This window comes from Vipera ursinii (genome assembly GCF_947247035.1).
Source record: "Vipera ursinii genome assembly, chromosome: 16".
In the NCBI taxonomy this organism is placed as follows: domain Eukaryota; kingdom Metazoa; phylum Chordata; class Lepidosauria; order Squamata; family Viperidae; genus Vipera; species Vipera ursinii.
Window position 1 is genome coordinate 6,466,566 of NC_139529.1, and position 21,553 is coordinate 6,488,118.

General features: G+C 46.6%; 2 protein-coding genes across 3 annotated transcripts; both read left to right on the forward strand.

The window, feature by feature from the left end:
- Positions 1-356: 356 nt before the first annotated feature.
- Positions 357-10,429, forward strand: GTF3C5 (general transcription factor IIIC subunit 5). 2 transcript variants are annotated; one of them, XM_083375301.1, is made up of 11 exons: positions 357-1,701; positions 2,844-3,060; positions 3,828-4,026; positions 5,347-5,542; positions 5,881-5,985; positions 6,558-6,672; positions 6,894-6,974; positions 7,525-7,622; positions 8,249-8,331; positions 8,714-8,856; positions 9,575-10,429. In XM_083375301.1, exons 1-11 carry the CDS (start codon positions 1,537-1,539, stop codon positions 9,745-9,747), a joined length of 1,575 nt encoding a protein of 524 aa, XP_083231427.1. In that variant the 5' UTR covers positions 357-1,536; the 3' UTR covers positions 9,748-10,429. The 2 variants fall into 2 exon arrangements, with proteins under 2 accessions (XP_083231427.1, XP_083231428.1); XM_083375302.1 differs by lacking the exons at positions 357-1,701; positions 2,844-3,060 and having other exon boundaries at positions 4,001-4,130.
- A 1,387-nt stretch (positions 10,430-11,816) lies between these two features.
- On the forward strand, positions 11,817-20,826 carry CEL (carboxyl ester lipase). The gene is made up of 11 exons (XM_083374963.1): positions 11,817-12,094; positions 13,035-13,185; positions 14,497-14,619; positions 15,313-15,510; positions 15,994-16,124; positions 17,081-17,188; positions 17,851-17,968; positions 18,551-18,737; positions 18,863-19,066; positions 19,607-19,804; positions 20,560-20,826. The coding sequence occupies exons 1-11, from the start codon at positions 12,032-12,034 to the stop codon at positions 20,753-20,755; spliced, it is 1,677 nt and encodes a 558-aa protein (XP_083231089.1). The 5' UTR covers positions 11,817-12,031; the 3' UTR covers positions 20,756-20,826.
- The last annotated feature ends 727 nt before the right edge of the window (positions 20,827-21,553 follow it).

Consider the following 21,553-nt stretch of genomic DNA (forward strand, 5'->3'; position numbering starts at 1 on the left):
AACACTGGAAGTTTTTAAGAAGAGACTGGATAGCCATTTGTCTGAAATGGAATAGGGTTTCCTCCCTAAGCAAGGGGTTAGGGTTTAATGAAAACATGATAGCAGTCTTCCAATATCTCAGGGGTTGCCCCAAAGAAGAGGAGGGGGTCAATCTATTCTCCAAAGCACCAGACAGCAGGACAAGAAGCAACGGATGGAAACTAACCAAGGAGAGAAGCAGCCTGGAACTAAGGAGGAATTTCCTGACATGAGAACAATTAACCAGTGGAAAGGCTTGTCTCCTGGAGTTGAGGATGCTCTAACGCTGGAGGATGTTCAGAAGAGATTGGATAACTATTTGTCTGAAATGATATGGGAGGGGGGGGGGTCTTCTGTAAACTGAAAAACCAAAACAAAACAGCCACTACAATCCCGAGTTGCATTTTTCCCCTGCAGAATCTGTGAAGGAAAAAAAACCAGCGCTGTTTTCTTTCCTTTGCATGTGTTGAGCTGAAATCCTCTGCCATCCCACTGCCTCTTTTCTCCTCCTCCTCCTCCTCAGCCTGCAGAAATGAAATCCCCGGGAAAGGCGCTCAGTAGCAGCCACTATTTTATCACTTCTCACCAGCCTCTGCCACTGTCCTTCACTTTCTCCGCCTGTGGGTGATTCAGCAAAATCTTTCCGGGGGTGGGGGGGGGGGAAAGAAAAACAGGCTTGCAAATCACAATGGCAGATGACCAAGAGGAAGCAGAAGAATATTGCCACAGGGAGACTGGATCACAGACTAACCAAGAGGCATTCTTAGGTGGTCAAAAAGTAAGAGAGAAAAGAAAGAGAGAGATAAGGACAATTGTGAGAAAGAGAGGAGAGAAATTACGGAACAGAATAGGAAGGGAGGGAGAAAGAGAGAAAAGAGGGAGGGAGGGAGGGAGGGGAAAAGAGACTAAAGGAAGAAAAAAGACGATGGAAGAATGAAAAGGAGGGGAAAGAGATTAAAGAAGGAAAATGAAAAAAAATGGTTGAGATACTGTATATAGAGAATAAAGAAGAAAGAGGCTCATTATAGAAAAAAAAGAAAAGGAAGAAAAAGTGAGAGGGAGGGAAGGAAGGACAGGAAAGAAAGAAAGAAAGAAAGAAAGAAAGAAAGAAAGAAAGAAAGAAAGAAAGAAAGAAAGAAAGAAAGAAAGAAAGAAAGAAAGAAAGAAAGAAAGAAAAAAATGTAATAAAATAAAAAATAAAAGAAAGAAAGAGAAAGAAAGAAAGAACAAAAAGAAGGGAAAGAAAAAAGAAAGAGAGAAAGAGAAATAGGAAAAGGCAGAAAGAAAAGAAAAGAAAAGAAAAGAAAAGAAAAGAAAAGAAAAGAAAAGAAAAGAAAAGAAAAGAAAAGAAAAGAAAAGAGGCAGGGCTGAGCGCCGCCCGCCTCTGGCTTCGAGCAGCCTAGGAACTCTCCTTCCCCGGAACCTTAGTTGCCGGCGCCGCGTGGCTCCGGGGACCCGGGGGGACGCTTTCAAGGAACGGACCGAGCTGTTCTCCTTCACGTCGGCACAGGGCTAGCCATGGCAGCCTCCCTGATGGAGGAGGGCGGGCAGGAGCAGAGCGGCGGCGCGGTGCTTTCCGAGCTGCAGCGGGAGAAGCGGCTGGTGTGCGTGGAGTTCCCTGGCGTGGTGCAGGACGTGGGCAAGACGCTGCTGACCCTGGGGGGAGAAGAGGGGGTCTCCCGGGTAAGGGTCCCGCAGCCTCCCCTGCCCCACCTATCATTGCCCTGTCTAACTGCAGGAGCAAAGGGAGGAGGGGGAGGCACTTTGTTCATGCTCAGAGGAATTACGATTACCCTGGTCTTATCCAAGATTCAGCCCCTGGCATTTGGATATTTATTGATTGATTGATTGATTGATTTCATTTGATTTGTATACCGCCCTTCTCCCTAAGGACTCAGGCCGGTGAACAGTGAACATAAATAACAGAATGCACAAATAGTTATCTTAAAACAATAATTAAAACAGAACCCGTCAGACCAGACCGGATTGCTTAAACAGATATGTTTTAAGGTCGCGTCAGAAGGAGCGAAGGTCGTAATGTACGTAATTTAGGATATAAATGATCTAATTAGGGTATAGAATAGGATGTACACAATTTTTAATAATAATAATAATAACAGCAACAATAATATAATTTTATATATACAAACATACATACATACATACGTAAACAAACAGACACACACACACACACACACACAGCTACGTACTGAAGGCCATGTAATACTTGCAGTATGACACTAGCTGTCTTCTTCAGAACAGAAGAAGCTTCTTGGATGAGAAGCAGAACGTCTTCAAGGGAAAAAAACAACAAAAGTCCAGCTGCCTTTTGAAAAAGCCCTTTTGGAACAGCCCTGACCTGGAATGAGAATCTCCACATTTAAGTTACAATATGAGTTTGTAGTACTGTTTTCTTGTATTTAAAATTTGCCATATTCAAAGATATGGCTAATAATTTGCCATAAGACGTAAACCTTCAAGAAGAAAGAATGTGAACAGCCTCGTTCGGAAAGTAGGACTGGCCAAGGTACAGCTAGGTCTCAACTTACAACCACTGGTTTAGTGACTGAAGTTACAATGTCACGGAAAAGTGGGACTTACAACCGTTTTTCACGCTTAACTACCATTGCAGCGTTCCCCGTGGTGACCTGATCAAAATTTGGATGCTTGGCAACTGAGGTTTATTTATGACTTTGTATCTATCTCAAGAAAGGAAATTTGGGGTTTGGGGGCAAAGTTCTAATTTCAGATAAAATAATTCTGCCTCCTTTCCTGTGCCTCTGTAGTCATTGGGATTGGAACCTGACCTGTTGCATCCTTGTTAGGTCTATGCCGATCCCAGCAAAAGACTGGAGCTGTATTTCCGTCCCAGAGACCCCTATTGTCACCCAGTGTGTGCCAATCGCTTCCCGACCTCTTCCATGCTGCTTAAAGTGAAAAAGAAAACAAGGCGGAAACGGACAGAGGGAGGAGGCCTAGAAGAAGACACCCAGTTTGAAGTGGAGATACTTGGTGTCATTTCCACCCTTTATAAATTTCAAGGTAATTCATTCTAAAGCACTTGGAGCTTGTGTGTAAGTAAGCCCTTACATTCAAAGAGGAAAGTTACACTGTTGTGTCCAGGGGAACAATTTTGTCCATGCTCAACTTTTCAGGGTTGCCCTTTTAAGTTTATTCTAGCTTACTCCACCCTTAACAAACTTAAGGCATCATGAACAACTAACTTATGTACAAAATAGAGCCTTGGTGGAGCAGTGGGCTAAGGCCTCCTTAAGTAACACCAGCTGCCTGCAATTAGTGCAGGTTCGAGTCCCACCAGGCTCAAGGTTGACTCAGCCTTCCATCCTTCCGAGGTAGGTAAAATGAGGACCCAGATTGTTGGGGGGCAATAAGCTGACTTTGTAATAATGCCGCTTGGGGGTGTGTGAAAGCCCTAATAAGCAGGCATATACATAGAATGAAGGCTACTGCTAAGCTTGTAAGCCGTCCTGAGTCTTCGGAGAAGGGTGGGATATAAATGGAATTAAAATTAAATAAATAAATAAATAAATAAAATCTGTTATTCTTATCAACTCTGGCTAGTTAACTGGATAACCTGCCTATTTCCTTAGCATGTTTCTATGCACAGTCCTAATACGTGATGGGCAATTTATCCATAGGTAATTATTAGTTGCATATCTAATTCAAAGAATGTCCAAGTAGGTTACTGTTTATATTGTATCTATTTTGTTATTGTGCTAGCTTCTTAATAACGCAGAGTGAGGGAAAAAGTCAATGAACTTACTAAGTGTCTTCGTTTCATTCTACAGGCATGTCCGATTTCCAATACTTGGTAATGCATTCAGAGCCAGACGGTAAACAGACATCAATGTATGACAAAGTCTTGATGCTCAAGCCAGAAAAAGAAGATTTTTTTATGAATGAGCTACCGCTTTATATTCCTCCACCCATTTTCTCACGCCTGGACACTCCGATTGATTATTACTATCGGCCAGATGTGCATCATAGGTGAATGCCTCTCTTATGATATACCTGAGTAGATGTTTACTGGAACTGCCTTTCTCTGCAGATGTGGACTGATTACGTATAGTAAGGATCTAGCTTTCAGTAATGTGAGTTAATGATTACTGTAAATAAATGAAAAGAGCCAGTAAAGTGGTTATACGTATGGCAAATAATAAGAATTTTTTCAATAGTAGGAGTAGTTAGACTGGGAAACTACTCTTTACGTTGCTTTGCCCGTCACATCTTCAGAAGCCTCTTGGCTCCAGCAAGTAACAGTTACTAAGTTTTGACAGTCGCAACAGGGCAGGCGTGATGTGTTTCAGAGTTGCTTTTTTGCCCTCCTGTGCTGTGACCACACAGCTGCTTAAATGACTTATGCGCAACTGCATTACCGTATTTTCCGGCGTATAAGACGACTGGGCGTATAAGACGACCCCTCCAACTTTTGAGGTGATTTTCATGGGTTAAAAAGTCGTCTTATACGCCGGAAAATACGGTAATCCAAATAATATTTGGAAGGGTTTTCCGATATGTGTAATCATGCCAGGGCTGAATTCCATTTGCTGTTGCACAGAGAATGGCAGAAGGACGTAATAAAGAGAGGATCAAGTGCAATCAGTTGCAAAATCTCGTTGATACCGGCACAGCTCCTTTTATCAACCGAATGCCAGGATGTTTGGCATAATGTCCCGGTCCTCACCTGCTTTTCCATTCTTCGATGTAACATCTGGGCAGTCTCCCAGGCTAACACCTGTGATTTTCCCCCACTCTTGTCCTTCACGCAAAGGCTTATAAAATAATGTTGATGTTGTAGCCTTCCGTTCAAAATTGTCTTGCTTTATCTCAGAGGCTGAACTAGGTCATCTAATTCTGCAGTTTCTTGGCGTCAGGTTGCAGTTCTTTTTTTTGAAACGCTTTTATTTAAAGTTTGTTGTGAAAGCAGAAAATGATACCAAAGTTAGCAAGGTCTAGGGAGGAAGAAGAGAAATTGACAAAAACTGGAAACTTCTGAGTTTTTTTTTTCAGTGCAGTGGAATACAAAAAAATAAATAAAATTGTAAAACCCCAGGACACCGCAACCATTATAAAATACGAGCCAGTTGCCAAGTGTCTGAATTTTGATCACATGACCATGGGGGAAATTCTGCAACGGTCGCCAGAGTGAAAAACGGTCGTAAGTCATCCTTTGGGGGCTGTTGTAACTTTGAACGGCCATTAAATGAACTGTTGTAAATCGAGGGCTATTGCCTCTACGGGACAACCAGCACATTATGTTCAGCTCGAGTTGAGTTTCTCCCTTGTTTGTCTCGCCTCGTTCACCAGGGAAGGCTGTCGCCACCCTCCCCTGTCTAGCGAGAATCTGATTGGCCTCAGCCGGGCGCGCCGTCCTCACAACGCCATCTTTGTCAACTTTGAGGATGAAGAAGTCCCATCCAAGCCGTTGGAGGCGGCCGTGCAGACGTGGAAGAAAGTCTGCAGCAACGCGGTGGATCACCAAGCAGAAGCGGAACTGAAGAAAGTAATAATAATGATGATGATGATGATGATGATGATGATGATGGAAGGGACCTTGGAGGTCATCTAGTCCAACCCCCTGCTCAGGCAGGAAACAGGCTTGCTTCAGCTTGAAACTTATCCCCCCACCCTCTCCCCAAAAATAAAAATAAAATAGCAATGCATTCTTTGGATCGAAGAATGAGATTCTAAAGCGCCAGGCTGATTTGTCGAAGCGGCTTCTTTGACGTAGATTGTGCAGGGTGAAAAGAAAAGACAAATCCAGCAAGGATTTCCCCCTCCCCCCCCCTTTTTTTTTTTTTGCTCTTTCATGCCTGCGTGAATTCTTTTTTTTTTCCCCAGCTTTTTGAACTTCGTCCCGTCTGGTCCCGCAACGCGGTGAAAGCAAACATCAGCGTTCACCCCGACAAATTGAAACTGCTCCTACCCTATTTGGCGTATTACATGGTGAGTCCTTGTTTTTATCAAACTTAAGAGTGCCTTCTTGCACACCCCCTCCCACCAAAGAATATAATTCAGATAAACATGCATTGTGTTTGTATGCCCATGTATGTGTGAGAGCCAGTTTGGTCTAGTGGTGAAGGGGCTGACCTAGAAATAAGGAGACTGGGAATTCTTCTCCCGCTTTAGGCGTGAAAGCCAGCTGGGTGACCTTCAACCGATCCCTCTCTTTCGGCCCAACCACCTCACAGGGTTGTTGTGGGGAAAATAGAGGGAGGAAGAAGCGTTAGGTATGTTGGTGGCCTTGAGTTACATATGCAGGGACAAAGGCAAGATTAAAAAAAAAATCTAATGATAAACAAAAATTAAAAATGCGCTGCGTGTTCTTTCATACTTCAGTGCATTTTATGGTTCAGAAATGATGAATTGCCGCGAAACCTCTTTGGGGGAGGGAAAAAAAAATCACGTTAGGAAAGAGGGCCTGTACTTCCGTATCCTAACCCTTTTTTTTCCCCTCTGAGATTCAAATTTTTAGCAGTCCATTGTTGCTCCTTTTATTTTTCTCACGATCCTTTTAGCTCACGGGGCCCTGGAGAAGCCTCTGGGTCCGTTTTGGCTACGACCCCAGGAAGCGCCCGGAAGCAAAGATTTACCAGGTCCTGGATTTCAGAATTCGCTGCGGCATGAAATACGGTAAAAAAAAAAAATTAAACAGCAGCCAGAACATTGCCCCAGCTTTCAATTCTATTGTCAGCCTCTCTTGTTTTGTTTTGTTTTGTTTTGTTCGGGGGGGGGGCTTTTTTGTGGCTCACCAAGTCATTCCGGGCTTCCCCTGAGACCTGTCCTGCATTTATCCTGTCCACCCCAAGGCTTACAATCCATTGTTTCTTCATGGATCGCTTTTCCCTCTTTAGGATATAACCCGAATGATATGCCGGTGAAGGCCAAACGCAGCACCTACAACTACAGTCTGCCTATTACTTTAAAAAAACCAGGTACGCCGTAGGATTGGGACGTGGAAGTTGCTCGGTGCCCTGTAAGAAACAGGAATGGAATTGCTTTGATTTCTGCTAGACATTCTTCAGATAATTCGCAAAGGGTCTGTTGCCAAACGCCTGCTGTTGGCAGCGTCTAAAGTTAGGACGTCTGTTTTTGTCAGTTGGACAAATATTAACCCCGTAAACTGTTATCTATGTCTCGTAACATTTCTCTGCTGCCCAAATCTGAGCATTTTACACAGATTGTTAGAGGATCTGCAGCCCTCTGTTTCACCGGGGCTGAGAAAGACTTGTTTTAAACCCATAAAAAGCTTCCACCAATCCAGATAGATATTTCTTTTCCCGACTTGAACGCCTTCTGGATGTGTGGACTTCAGCTCCCAGAATTCCCTAGCCTGCGTGCTTTTGCTGAACGTTCTGAGGATGAGGAGGGCCAAATAATTTCGTTATCCTTCAGCAACATCTTGAGACGCGGAGTTTCCCATTCACTTCCCACTGGTGCTCTTGTTATCCCAAAGAAATTAAGGTGATCTTATATCTCTTCCAGGAAACCACGGCCTGGGCATCCAAGACTTAAAACAGGGGCTCAGCACATCTGGAACATCTGGTGCAAAATCACCAGTTTTGAGCAAATACAAACTTAAGGTAAGTTCTCCTTCTCCTTCTCCTGGCCATACAGGAAGATCAGGCACCTTGCTTCTTTTTGGGAGATCTAGATTTAATGTGCTTTTGCAAAACCGTGAGAAGGTCCGCCCCTGTTGGAGAAATTGACGGACTCTGGGAATCTCTCTGAAATGTCGATCCAAGGAGCGGTTGTTGTCTACTATATGACAGTTTCATCTCCAACTAGAGATGAGCCTCCTTGGAACTCTTAAAAAATAGTAATCTACCTTCTGAAGTCACAGTTGAAAGCAACGGGTCAGGAAGTTTTATGTCCTTGTAAAGACCATCCTTGGACCTTGGTAAAGAAAAGTGCCCTGGTGGCGCAGTGGTTAGAATGCAGTATTGCAGGCTAACTCTGCTTACTGCCAGGAGTTCGATCCCAACTGGCTCAAGGTTGACTCAGCCTTCCATCCTTCCGAGGGCGGTAAAATGAGGACTCCAGATCGTTGGGGGCAACATGCCGATTCTGTAAACTCCTTAGAGAGGGCTGTCAAGCACCCTGAAGCGGTATATAAGGGCTACTGCTATTGCTAAGGGGTCCTGCCACTTTCCCAGATAATGACTTCGTGTAACCCTGCTTCTGATTCTCTGCCTTCTCCTCCTCCTAGGATTCCATTTATACCTTTGAGGAAGGGTCGCTGCCCCCTTATCGACAGATGTTCTACCAGCTGTGTGATTTGAAAGTGGAAAGGTGCAGTATTTGCATTGACCTGTTTGTTTTCAGCTATCAGAATCATCTTGCCTTTGAGCCAAGGGTTACCTGCAATCCCGTTTCATTTTTGAGGCTCTTCTGTGGCTGAAATCCAGTCTGTGTATAACTTGGGGTGCCCTTTGCTTGGCAACTCTAGAAAGCCAGCTTTGCCCATGAGGTCTGTAAGCACCCAGCCGGGCGCCTCAAAGTCCCATCGCTTTCCAAGAAATTGTGCTAATGGCAGCCCTGGCTTGGTCTATCCAGGAGGCAAGTTTGTCTTGACCTTGGTCGCCGGAACAGGAGCAACCCTGGCTTCGTATTTTGGTTTGTCTGATTCTCTGCGCTGAGAAGAAGCATCACTCTGAAATTGGCTTCTGTTCAGCTTGCAGAAGATCATCCATCGAAATGACGGCACAGAGGTGGCTTGCACGGAGCGGGACGGCTGGTGTCTTCCGAAGACCAACGATGAGTTGAGGGACACCATATCACTGATGATAAGGCAGATAATCCGATCCCAAAGGCCAGGTAAGGGGGGAGGGGGGGAGAGACTTGGCAAGTCCAGGTGTGTTGCTCATGTGGATGACCCTGTAGTACAACGATCACGGGTCTTGATTTTGATGGGTTAGACGCGGTGGCTCAGTGGGTTAGGATGCTGAGCTTGTTGATCAGATGGTCGGCAGTTTGGCGGGTTGAATCCCGAGTGCCGCGTAGCAGAGTGAGCGCCTGTTACTCGTCCCAGCTTCTGCTAACCTAGCAGTTCAGAAGCATGTAAAAATGCAAGTAGAAAAATAGGGACCACTGCAGTGGGAAGGTAACAGCGTTCCGTGCGCCTTTGGCGTCTAGTCATGCCGGCCACCTGACCACGGACACATCCTCGGACAAGTGCTGGCTCTTCGGCTTTGAAACGGAGATGAGCACCGGCCCCTAGAGTGGGAAACGACTAACACGCATGTGCGGGGAAACCTTTACCTTTTAGAGTCCATAACTCAAGGACTACTTCTAATAATGTCACCCATGCAGCTTTTCTCTTTTTCCTCCTGTTTTAATAATAATAATAATAATAATAAAGATCTTGTATTTCTTAGTGTGTTCCTCCATCATTCTGGGATCCTGTCTTTGCCGTCCACGAGATTTTCCAAAGTGCCAGATCCTGTACTGAACTGTCACGCTGGATTATTCTAACCGGGTCTTCTGAGCCTTCTTGCTTCTGGTTGGTAACTCCCTGTTCTCTGGTCTGTTTCAGCTCTGTTCAGAAACCCTAGTTCCAGTGCCGCAGAAGGCAAAGAGCGACTGACTTTTGAATCTGGAGAAGAGGAGGAGGAGGAGGAGGAGGAGGAGGAGGAGGAGGAAGAGGCTTTCAAGCCTTCGGATGGGAGTGAAAATGAAATGGAGACCGAAATCCTTGACTACGTCTAATGCCACGGGGCTGGCGGGCTGGACTGAATCTTGGGGGAGGAATTTGTTTTGGTCTTTTTTGGGGGGTGGGGGTGGGGGAGAAGGACAGAAGAATGGAAAAAAGAAAGAAAAGAGGAAGGAAGGAACCCACCAATTGGTTGCATTGTATCTTTGATTTGATGGAGTTTGTGCAGAAGTCTCATCTCTTAAGTTGCCTCTTACAGATGTTGCATGTTATTTTTCTCAAGAGCTCAGCAATTGTTGGCTTTGTCGGGTCTTTGAGGCAGCCTTCCTTCAATCTCTGCATTCAAATGCAGATAAGAGACTCTTTAAGGACTCTCTCCCCTCAGCATCTCAGCATTTCTGCCACCATAGGGCCCAGCCCACCTACGTCCAACTTTGTCCGCTGGAGTCTTGTTCTGCATCGGCCTCTGCAGCATTATCCAAGCACGTCCCGATGCTAACTCAGCCTTTCAACATCATTTCATTCCTGCCCTGACTTAATTGCTCCTGTCCTTCTGAAACAAAAAGTCACTTGGAATTTCTTTCTCGTGACGCCTGGGGAAAAATAATCTCTGGGATTCCATTGTTTGGGGTTTTGTGGGACGTCAAATGGACAGTCTGAAGAGATTTCCACCGTTTTGTACAGATTTCTTTTTCCGCACGAGTGCAAATAAAACGAGAGTTCTGTGCCTTCCAAAAAGTTTTAAGTGAGATTTATTCCTAGGATACTTAGAAGCAACTCAGAGAGGCTTTATTTTAAAATCCCCTTTGGAGCTACGCTGCCTTTGAGAATGCCCGCACCCGCAGCTCAGTTCAGGATCTGGCTGTGAATGTCAGAACTGTACTGGCCTGATCGTTTCATCCCAGTTTAATAAGGAACTTAAGATTTCCATGCTGAATTTTGAAGGAATTGCAGAGAAGAGCAGCAAAGATGATTAAGGAACTGGAGGCTAAAACGTAAGATGAACGGTTGCAGGAATTGGGTATGCCAAGAGTCTAGTGAAGAGAAAGATTAGGGGTGATATGATAACAGTGTTCCAATATTTGAGGGGCTGTCACCAAGAAGAGGGGGGGTTTGTCAACCTATTCTGAAAAACACCTGAGGGCAGGACAAGAAACAATGGGCGGAAACTAAGCAAGGAGAGAACCTAGAATTGAGTTTCTTGATCGTGAGAACAACCACTGGAATAGCTTGGCTCCAGAGGTTGTGGGTGTTCAAACACTGGAAGATTTTAAGCAGAGATTGGACAGCCATTTGTTCAGAATTGTATAGGGTGTCCTGCTTGAGCAGGGGGTTAGACTAGAAGACCTCTGTTGTGATTCAGGGTCACCTGTGGGTTCGGCAGTTGGGTCGGACGACTCAGAGGAGGAGGAGGGGGGTGTTGAAGACCTTGCTGAGGGGGTTGAAGATCTTGCTGATGAGAGCCCTCAGCCAGGCCCCTCCCACTTGGTCACCACGGAGACCCAGCTGTGTGAGCCTGACAGCGTGGATGAAGATGACCCACAGCTGGCCCTGTTCAAGGACGCCCGACGCAGGAGGCAGTCAAGTAGGAGTAAACAGAGGAAGGCTGTGGGGCTTCTCGGAAGGAGGCAGAGAGAGGCCATGCCCTGAACTCTTTATAAAGAGAATGTGTGGGGAGGGCTGGTTTGCTGAAAGCAACCGCTCAGATAGTGTTTCAAAGCTCCTGTATCTTGGTTTGTGTCTTGTTTGTTTTTTGTAGTAATAAATTTGGCAGACGTCATTCCAGCCTCTTGCCGTTTATAAAGGGGTTGCCTTTTCTGCAGAGCCGGTAGCAGGCTGGTACAGAACAACCTCGGTGGTCTTCTAACCAAACCCCCTGCTCAAGCAAGAGACCCTATACCATTTCGGACAAATGTTATTCCACATATTTGGCACGGCTGAGGCAGAAACACTCAAAATCAATTCTATATCCTTGTGGAGGGCTGATCGGTAGGTTTTTTGTTTTTTTTTTTTTAAAAAGGCCGTATTATCCCCATAGTTGTTCTAATCTTATCAACCATTTCTAGGTGGGAGTTTTATTTACTATCTGTCAGGGCTGGGGGCCGAACTGTGTGAGAGCACCAGCTGGTAAATAGAAAGGGAAGATTAAGTTTTCCCCATGTCATTGGATTTATCTTAGATATTTTCCCTGCAAAACCTTTGCAGGAGGCAAAGAAACCTGCCCAGCAGTTTTTCCGCTGTGAGTGGGACACCAGTGACCTTGAGATGATATAGATACTGGGCTGAACCTAGGATATAAAGCCATTCGTCTGGGAGGTAGCAGCCCATTCGGACTCCACCATGCATTGCTGGACCATTCTGGGCTTCGTGGTCCTCTGCCTGGGGGCAGCGGGAGCTGCAAAGGTAATCTCCAGCTAACTAAGGGGGCCTAGAGGTAGTCCTTGACTTATAACGGTTCATTTAGCGACCGTTCAAAGTTAGCGGCGGCACTGAAAAGAAAGAGGCTTGGGACCGTTTTGTCCCACCGATGCCCTTTGTAGCATCGCCGTGGCCAGGTGATCAAAATTCAGCCTCTTGGCCACTGATTCATACTTATGGCCGTTGCTGGGTCATGGGCTCCCCTTCTTGCAACCTTTTGACAAGCAAACTCAACGGGGGAAGCCAGGTTCACTCAAACGGCCGGGTGACCTAACTTAACTCCTGGGGTGGCTTGAGCAGGGGGCTGGACTAGAAGACCTCCAGGGTCCCTTCCAGATCCTATTCTATTTTATTCTATTCCATTCCATTCCATTCTATTTTCTATTTCTACTCTGTTCTACTCTATTCTACTCCATTTTCTATTTCTATTTCTATTTCTATTTCTATTTCTATTTCTATTCTATTCTATTCTATTCTATTCTATTCTATTCTATTCTATTCTATTCTATTCTATATTCTACTCTACTCTATTCCACTCCACTTCCATTTCCATTTCCATTTCCATTTCCATTTCCATATTCTATTCTATTCTATTCTATTCTATTCTATTCTATTCTATTCTATTCTATTCTATTCTATTCTATTCTATTCTATTCTATTCTATTCTATTCTATTCTATTCTGGGGCAAACTCACTTAGGAAGTGCCTTGCTTAGAGACAGATTTTGGGCTCAACTGTGATCATAAGTCGAGGGCTACCTGTATGTAAAATATTTTGGGGGAAACCTGGCCGAATGTCCCTTTGGTTTTATCTCTTTGAAGTCGGTGTGAATGCTGAGGTTACTATTGTGTCTCATCAAAACTGCCGTGTCTCTCTCGGTGCAAGAATTAACGCACGCTTCCTCCCTTTTGTGGCATGTGCGTAGCTGGGCATCGTCAACACGGAAGGCGGGTTTGTGGAAGGCGTTAACAAAAAACTGGGCCTTTTTGGAGATTATATGGACACTTTCAAAGGAATCCCTTTTGCTGCCCCCACCAAGACCTTGGAAGACCCCCAGCCTCACCCCGGCTGGCCAGGTAAGATGGAAAAGGCACCTTAAACTGAATTAAATTCTGTTTTTAAATGATAACCATTGCATTATAGAAAGTCCCTCAGGCGTCTTGAATAAGAAGACGGAGAAGCCTGTGCTGGCCTAAACAATTTAAGACAGGCTATCTTTTTTATTTTTGATGAATGTCGGCATGTGGTACAAAGCTGCATTTGAGTGATTTGGCCTCTTTTCTCTAAATTTGGTTTAATTGTGGGTGAGGAGGGAGCTTCTAAGCTTGGTAACTTTGAGGAATGAGGCAGAAAAAGAAACATGTTTTTGCATCTTGCTAGACGTCCTCCAGGGGCTTTTGAAGGCATCCGTTTGCATCCTTAAGGACTAGAAAGTTGTGGGAGGGAGGGATTTATTCTGAAAGTGTGGATCCTTCATTTCCTCCTGTCCTCTAGAATTAGGATGAGGTCATTGCTTGTCAAGAATAGGGTCTAAATATTAATGTGACTCAACAATAGTAGCAGCAAAAGGGATCTTGGACTCGTAGTGGACAGTCACTTAAATAGGAGCCAACCGTGTGCTGCAGCTGCCAAAAAAGCCAACACAGTGCTGGGCTGCATTAACAGAGGGAGAGAATCAAGATCACGTGAAGTGTTAATACCACTTTACAAGGCCTTGGTAAGGCCACACTTGGAATACTGCATCCAGTTTTGGTCACCACGATGTAAAAAAGATGTCGAGACTCTAGAAAGAGTGCAGAGGAGAGCAACAAAGATGATTAGGGGACTGGAGGCTAAAACATATAAGGAACGGTTGCTGAACTTGGGTATATTTAGTTTAATAAAAAGAAGGACTAGGGGTGAGTTGATAGCAATCTTCCAAATTCTCATGGGCTGCCACAAAAAGAGGGGGTCAACCTCTTCTCCAAAGCGCCTGAAGGCAGGAGAAGAAGCAACGGATGGAAGCTGATCAAGGAGAGAAGCAACCTGGAACTAAGGAGGAATTTCCTGACGGTGAAAACAGTTAACCAGTGGAACAACCTGCCTCCAGAAGTGGTGAATGCTCCAACACTGGAGGTTTTTAAGAAAAGATTGGACAGCCATTTGCCTGAAATGGTATAGGGTTTCCTGCCTGAGCAGGGGGTTAGACTAGATGACCTCCAAGGTCCCTTCCAGCTCTGTTATTCTGTTATTATGTCTGCATCAGTATCCGAGAATTTTAAAAAAAGTACAAAAAGTATCCTGCACTCAACTTTTATGACTCTAAAAGTTGTGTTGATGTGGGGGGTGGTTATCGATTGGAGCATACGTCACCTCAAGTGATACACAGCCAGTTCTTTGTTTCTCAGGCACACTGCAGGCTGACACATTTCAAAAACGTTGCATGCAGTCCACCCTCACCCAGACAGATGTGCGTGGCTCTGAAGATTGCCTGTATCTAAACATCTGGGTCCCTCAAGGGAAGAAACAGGGTAAGGTGATGCTAGAACTTAGAATTCGCCCATCATTTTTATTTTTTACTTCTTATTTTCGCTGCTGCCTTTCCAGGAAATGAGTTACCGAGGAATAAACTTTTTTTTTGAAAACATAGAACCAGCCCCACAGCAAATTGGGGCGAAAAAAAAGAAGGTTGTGAGAAATTTTCACTGGAATTTTGTTTCAGGGAATCTAAAATAGATCCGTGCAATCCACCAACACGTTCGTTTTCCCAAAGGCAACTGGACTTTCTTGGGGTTCCCCCTCCCTTGAAATCGTTTTGCTTCTCACCCAAGAAGCTATTTCAGAACTGAAGAAGCTTCTTGGATGAGAAGCAAAATGTTTCAAGGGAAACAACAACAACAAAAATCCAGTTGCCTGGATTTTGGGACAACCATGTCCTGGATGATGGAGAATCTGCACGGGCAACATGTTCACCGGTTTACGTGCCAAGTCCTAAATTCACAAGAGATGTGATACCTGAGGAGATAAAGCCTCTTTTGGCTTGACCTGGCCTCCAGTCAACGTTGGAAAACCAGGGTTGGCTTTTTCAAGTAGCCGGCTCCGTTGATGAAGTTCAGCGTTATTGATCTGGACATCCTCAGGATGGACAAGTCAAGGCTGACTTGAACGCTGTTCCTTGCCCACTTCACATTTTCTCTTGGCTTTGCCATCTCCCTCTGCTTCAGTCTCCACCAACTTGCCGGTGATGATCTGGATTTATGGAGGGGCCTACATCTGGGGAGGTGGACAAGGCGCCAACTTCCTGAGCAACTATTTGTACGACGGGGAGGAAATCGCCAGCCGTGGGAAGGTGATCGTGGTGACTTTCAATTACCGGCTTGGCCCGTTGGGTTTCCTGAGTACTGGCGACGCTGCTCTTCCGGGTAAGTTCAGCGTGGGAGAATTTTGCTCCTCTCCATCCTTGATGAAGACTAGCCTCTTGCAACGATTTTGTGTCACCGTTTCAGTTTTCAGTTACTCTGAAGTAGTTGCTTTTAGGAGCAAGGTTTCCATTTATTTGTCCATCGATCCATCCTGGCTCCTGACAGTAGAAATACCTGCAGTTGTGGGTTTTTTGGGTGGGGGTGTAAATTCTTAATTGAGGGAGGGACTGGTCCAAAATCTCCCAAGTACGTTTTCATGCCTAAGGTAGGACTAGAATTCACCATGTCCTGATGATTAGCCCAAAGTCACTCAGCCAGCTTCCATGCCTTAAAGCGGGACTAGAACTTCCAATCTCCTGGTTTGCAGCCTGGTGCAAACTACACCAAACGCGCTCTCTTTCCTGGATCGAGAAAGCATGAATCCTTTCATAAAAGAGGGAGAACAATAGTTGCTTAATGCTTCGCGTTCTCTTCTTCTTCAAGGAAACTATGGCCTCAAGGATCAACACATGGCCATCGCTTGGGTGAAGAGGAACATCAAAAATTTCGGGGGAGACCCTGACAACATCACAATTTTTGGGGAATCTGCTGGTGCTGTCAGCGTCTCCTTACAGGTGAGGGTGCCTGGAAGTCTCTCGGCTGCCTGGCAGGTGTTTGTGTGGACTCTTTTGAACATGGGGGAAAAGATTCTCGAGGGCAGATCTTTAGCCAAGCCCCAGACAAACAGGGCGACCTTTTTAGAAAGCAAAAAAAAAAAAAAAAGACGTTCGTTTCATCGTCTCATTGCCACTTGGATCCCGCTTGGCCTGCTGGATCTTCCCCAAAGGAAACCACCATGGGCATAATCCTGCTTTTGCGTTGCCTCCTATGCCAGCCCAGATAGTAGGCTTCGTTGGAATGAAGCTAGTTACAAAGTCCCTGCTTTCATTCAGTACTGGAATACGTGCGTCATGGGAATGGGTCTCACTTTCATCTGTTGGGGATCAAGTCATGATTCCCGGAAGGGAGAGTTAGGTTTGATGGAGGCTCCTTGGTGCTGTCTGAGTTTGGTGGTTTTCTTGCAGATGTTTCATTATCCAAACTAGGTAACATCATGAGTGCTAGAAGGGAGTGGGGATTGTGGAGGGGGGAGGAGGAGGAGGAGGAGGAGGAGGAGATGATTGTTAGGTCCTTGTGCTCTCTGAGCCTGCTTGTTTGCTTGCAGACATTTCATTACCCAACTAGGTAGCATCATCAGTGCTAGAAGGGAGAGGAGGAGGAGGAGGAGGAGGAGGAGGAGGAGGAGATGATTGTTAGATTCTTGGTGCCCTCTGAGCCTGCTTGTTTTCTTGCAGATGTTACCAACTAGGTAACCTCCTCAGTGCCATCTGCAAGACATCACCAGCTCAGACGTCACCCAAGGACCCCCTCATTTCAACCCTGAGCTACAAATATTCTCCTTTATCAGTTAGGTTTATTTCTCCAGCCTTCTCCAGCAGATTGGTTTGGAATGCATCCCCTAGTAGGGATTCTAAATCCGCTCAGGTTGAAATCCTAGGTTTCCAAAGCTTGCTCCGTTTCCTGCCTGTAGATGCTGTCGCCCTACAACAAAGGCTTGATCCGACGGGCCCTCAGCCAGAGTGGAGTCGGCCTGTGCCCGTGGGCCATCCAAAAGGACCCCCTTTTCTGGGCGATCAAGGTAACGTAGAACCCACACATCCCGTTCCTGGGAATCCCTCCCTCTGGCTTGCCTCCTGTCCTGGTCTCGGGGTTTATCTGAGTTGCTGGCAGAGGTTAAGTGGGGCTTCTCTAAAGCTCCCCTCGCAAAAGTGGACTGGAGAAGGCAGAGGGCGGGAGTGGGGCAGCTGCCCTCCGTGTGATCTCAAAAGGCTGGCCCGAGGGACCACAGCTGGCCGAGGCAGATGAAGACTGGGATGTTCCCGCGTCAAGAGCCAGACAGTTCCGCCAGCGGCGTCCCATTTTATGACCTTTCTTGTCGGCGTTGTTCAGGGAATCGCTGCAATTGTTAAGTGAATCCGGTTGTTAAGCGAATCCGGCTTCACCCCCGTTGACTTTGCTCGTCAGAAGGTCACAAAAGGGGATCAAGTGACCCCCCCCCCGGGATGCTGCCACTGTCATAAATACGAGTCACTTGCCAAGCCCCCCCCCCAAATTTTGATCCGTTTTGAACGGGGATACTGCAACGGCCGTTAACGGTGAAAAATGGTTGCAGGTCCCTTTTTTCCCCAGGGCCGTTGTAACTTTGAGCGGTCACTAAATGAACTGCTGTAAATTGAGGACTTCCCGTTCAGGAGGATCGGTCCCTCCTGCAGCCAAATAAACAGAGATTCCCCCTTCCAGATTGCGCAGAAAGTGGGCTGTCCGACGGGCAACACCACCGTCATGGCCAACTGCCTCCGAGTGACCGATCCGAAGACCTTGACCCTTGCCTATCACCTGGAAGTCACCAACTTGCGCTGTAAGCCGGAGGGGGGTTGGGGTGAGGAAGAGTGTCTGGGAAGTGGGGGGAGGGTTTCATAAGCCCACCCAAAGGGACAATTGAGCTTCTAATAAAGGAGAATATTTGTAGCTCAGGGTTCAAATGAGGGCTCCTTGGTGCTCTCTGAGCTTCGTTATTTTTAGGCAGATGTTTCATTACCCAACGACGCATAACCTCATCAGTGCTCGCATGATGTTACCCAGATCTGCAAGAAAACAACCAAGGTCAGGGAGCACCAAGGACCCCACAGTCCTCCTCCTCTTCATAAACCCCATTCCCCCCCCTAGCACTGATGATGTTACCTAGTTGGGTCATGAAATGTCTGCAAGGAAACCACCCAGCTCAGAGAGCATCAAGGCCGCCACAGTCCTCCTCCTCCGCAGTTGGGAGGCTCCTGGTCTGCATCGCGGATTTCCTGCATTTTACCTGCAACTTTGGCTGGCCCCTTCAGAGGGAGGATGGGTGGCCATCTACTCCTTTCCTCCAATGGGGCTTTTGAGACCATGACACTTTATCCCTCCTGCTGTCTCTCTGAACCTGAGGGGTTGTCTTCCCCCGCAGACCCCTTGGTCCATTATCTGGCCTTCACTCCCGTGGTGGACGGAGATTTCCTCCCCGATCATCCGAAGAATCTCTTTGCCAACACGGCCGACATCGACTACCTTGTTGGGGTCAACAATATGGATGGACATTTCTTTGCCGGCATCGACCTGCCAGGCATCAACCGCCCCTTGGTGAAGATCACCCCGTAAGGAGAGAAGGCAAACAGAGGCTGGGCACTAGACGCAACCTAGAACTGAGGAGAACAATTGTTCCCAAAGGGGGATAGGAACGCCACGCTGGATGGACCCTTTCGTTTTTTTTCTTTTTCAGGCAACAGGTCTACCGATTAATTGAGGGCCTGACGGTAGAGAAGGGGCCTGCAGGAGCTGACGCGGCCTACGCGGTGTACACGCAGGTGTGGAGCAACACGGAAGACCAAGAGGTCATCAAGAGGACAGTGGTAGATGTGGAGACTGACTATATCTTCCTGGTTCCCACCCAGCAAACACTTCAGCTGCACCGGAAAAATGCCAAGTGAGCAACGGAGGACTTGGAGGGGTCCTCGCTGGTGGTGGGGGATATCTTGCTTTCGGATGGCCCTCTCTCCTAAACCGGTAGGGCTGGGCGGGAGCCCAGCTGAATTAACCAAGGCAGGAAGTGTTATAAACCAGGTTCAGGAAAATTACATAGAATCCTAGGTCTGGAAGGGACCTTGGAGGTCTTCTAGTCCAACCCCCTGCTCAAGCAGGAGACCCTATACCAGGGGTAGGCAACCTTGGCCCTCTGATGACTGGTGGACTTCAACTCCCAGAATTCCTGAGCCAGCCTGGCTCAAGCTTGGAAACCTCTCCTGTTCCCCTCAGCATGGCTGGCTCGGGAATTCTGGGAGTTCAAGTCCACGAGTCACAAAAGAGCCAAGGCTGCCTACCCCTGCCCTAGACCATTCCAATGGTTGTGCAATCTTTATTTATTTTTTTGACAACCTCCAGCGATGGAGCACCCACAAGTCCCGGAGGCAAGCTATTCCACCAATTAATCCTTCTCGCTGTCCTCTTTCTCCCTTGCTTATTCCAGAACTGCCAAGACCTACAGCTACCTCTTCTCCGAGCCTTCGCGAATGCCAGTGTACCCCAGCTGGGTAGGGGCGGATCACGCCGACGATATTCAGTACGTCTTCGGCAAACCGTTTGCTACGCCCTTGGGTTACAAGCCACGGCACAGGAAGCTCTCCAAAGCCATGATTGCTTATTGGACCAACTTTGCCAGAACCGGGTGAGAACTTGGGGCGTAGAGTGGAGCACGCAGCCGGGGGGGCTGGGGAGGGCCCTGAAAGCCTTCACTTCCCCCGCCCCCCAACCACCACCTATCAAACAATTTTTAACGTTCCTCTTTTAGATGTTACATACTGCTTTTTAAAATGCTTTTCATGCTTTATTGTAGACTGCCCGGAGGCCCTCTGTGAGGGAGGTGGGCAGTTCTTAAATATGATAGGATAGATAGATAGATAGATAGATAGATAGATAGATAGATAGATAGATAGATAGATAGATAGAGATGGATGGATGGTCGGTCAGAGAGAGAGAGAGAGAAAGAGAGAGAGAGAGAGAGAGAGAGAGAGAGAGAGAGAGAGAAAGAGAGAGAGAGAGAGACGGACAAACAGACAGATGAGATAGATGGACAGACAGATGAGATAGATAGATAGATAAATAGATAGATAGATAGATAGATAGATAGATAGATAGATAGATAGATAGATAGATAGATAGATAGATAGATAGATGATAGATATGGATGGATGGATGGATGGATGGATGGATGGTCGGTCAGAGAGAGAGAGAGAGAGAGACAGACAGATGAGATAGACAGATGAGATAGATGGACAGACAGACAGATGAGATAGATAGATAGATAGATGATAGACAGACAGACAGAAAGAAAAGATAATAGAGAAGGTAGAGCAGGATGGATGGACGGACAGACAGACAGATAGATGGTGTGTGTGTGTTTTTTCCTTCCTCTCTTTCCAGTGACCCTAACCAAGGAGAGTCGGAAGTCCCCATTGCCTGGGTGCCTTACGACAACGAAAGTGCTGTCTACCTAGACATCAATCATGACATCAACTACAACTCGGTGAAACAAGGACTGCGTGCCCTTTACGTCAGGTTTTGGAACGTGCTTTTCCGCAGTCTCCCCGACGTCCGAATCTCAGCCGAGCGGGAATAAAACGAAAACAACCACGAACCGCATCTCTGCTGCTTGTACATGAAACGAGAATCCAATAAACAGATCTTGCTCTATGAGTTTTCTTTCCTATTTCCCCCTTTGGTTCGGCCAGCAAAAGTCCCAAATTCCAGCATCTCTGTTGGACGTTAAATCCCGTTAAATCTTGTCCGCGCACGGGCTGTCCGGCAGTCCAGGCCCGAAAGGAGGGAAATGGAGCTTTAAAGCACGCTGGATGTTCTCGACCACCCTTTAAAGCACCCGCGTCTTTGTCGGGGGAAAGATGCAGCTGCTTTCAAGTGAGATCAGAAGCATCGCCCAGCTCCGATGGACGGGCTTTTAAACCTTGCTCCCCTAAAGGCGTATCTATACTCCTCTTTTCTCCAGTCATCCCCGAGAGCAGAAATGGGGACCCAATTTCTTATCCAACTGGGGTTGGACTCCAGCTGTCCTCCCCAGATATGTTCAATTTGTGGGGGTGCACTTTGAGCTGGGCAGTTTTCGTGCAGGCGTTTCATGACCAAACTAGGGAACATCATCAGTGCATTTGGCAATGAAACCAAAGTCCTTTTCTTCTCCTTCATCCTCCTCCTCCTCCTCCCCCTCCTCCTCTTCCACTCCACAAGCACCCCTCCCTTCTAGCTCGGATGATATTCCCTAGTTTGGTCATGAAATGTCTGCAAAAAACCCACCAAGCTCATCGAGCATCGTTCTCTTCCTCCTCCACAAACCCCACTCTCTTCCACCACTGGGGATGTTAGCTGGCTGGGCAGTGAAACGTCTGCCAGAAAAACAACCCAG

What these genes read in the sequence shown, in the direction of transcription:
- GTF3C5 (XM_083375301.1), top strand. Translation starts at nt 1,537, where the DNA reads ATGGCAGCCTCCCTGATGGAGGAGGGCGGGCAGGAGCAGAGCGGCGGC. An exon ending in GAGAAGAGGGGGTCTCCCGG is followed by an intron (nt 1,702 to 2,843) that starts GTAAGGGTCCCG and finishes CATCCTTGTTAG; the next exon opens with GTCTATGCCGATCCCAGCAA. An exon ending in TCGCTGCGGCATGAAATACG is followed by an intron (nt 6,673 to 6,893) that starts GTAAAAAAAAAA and finishes TTCCCTCTTTAG; the next exon opens with GATATAACCCGAATGATATG.
- CEL (XM_083374963.1), top strand. Translation starts at nt 12,032, where the DNA reads ATGCATTGCTGGACCATTCTGGGCTTCGTGGTCCTCTGCCTGGGGGCA. An exon ending in GCCTCACCCCGGCTGGCCAG is followed by an intron (nt 13,186 to 14,496) that starts GTAAGATGGAAA and finishes TTTGTTTCTCAG; the next exon opens with GCACACTGCAGGCTGACACA. An exon ending in CTGTCAGCGTCTCCTTACAG is followed by an intron (nt 16,125 to 17,080) that starts GTGAGGGTGCCT and finishes TCCTGCCTGTAG; the next exon opens with ATGCTGTCGCCCTACAACAA.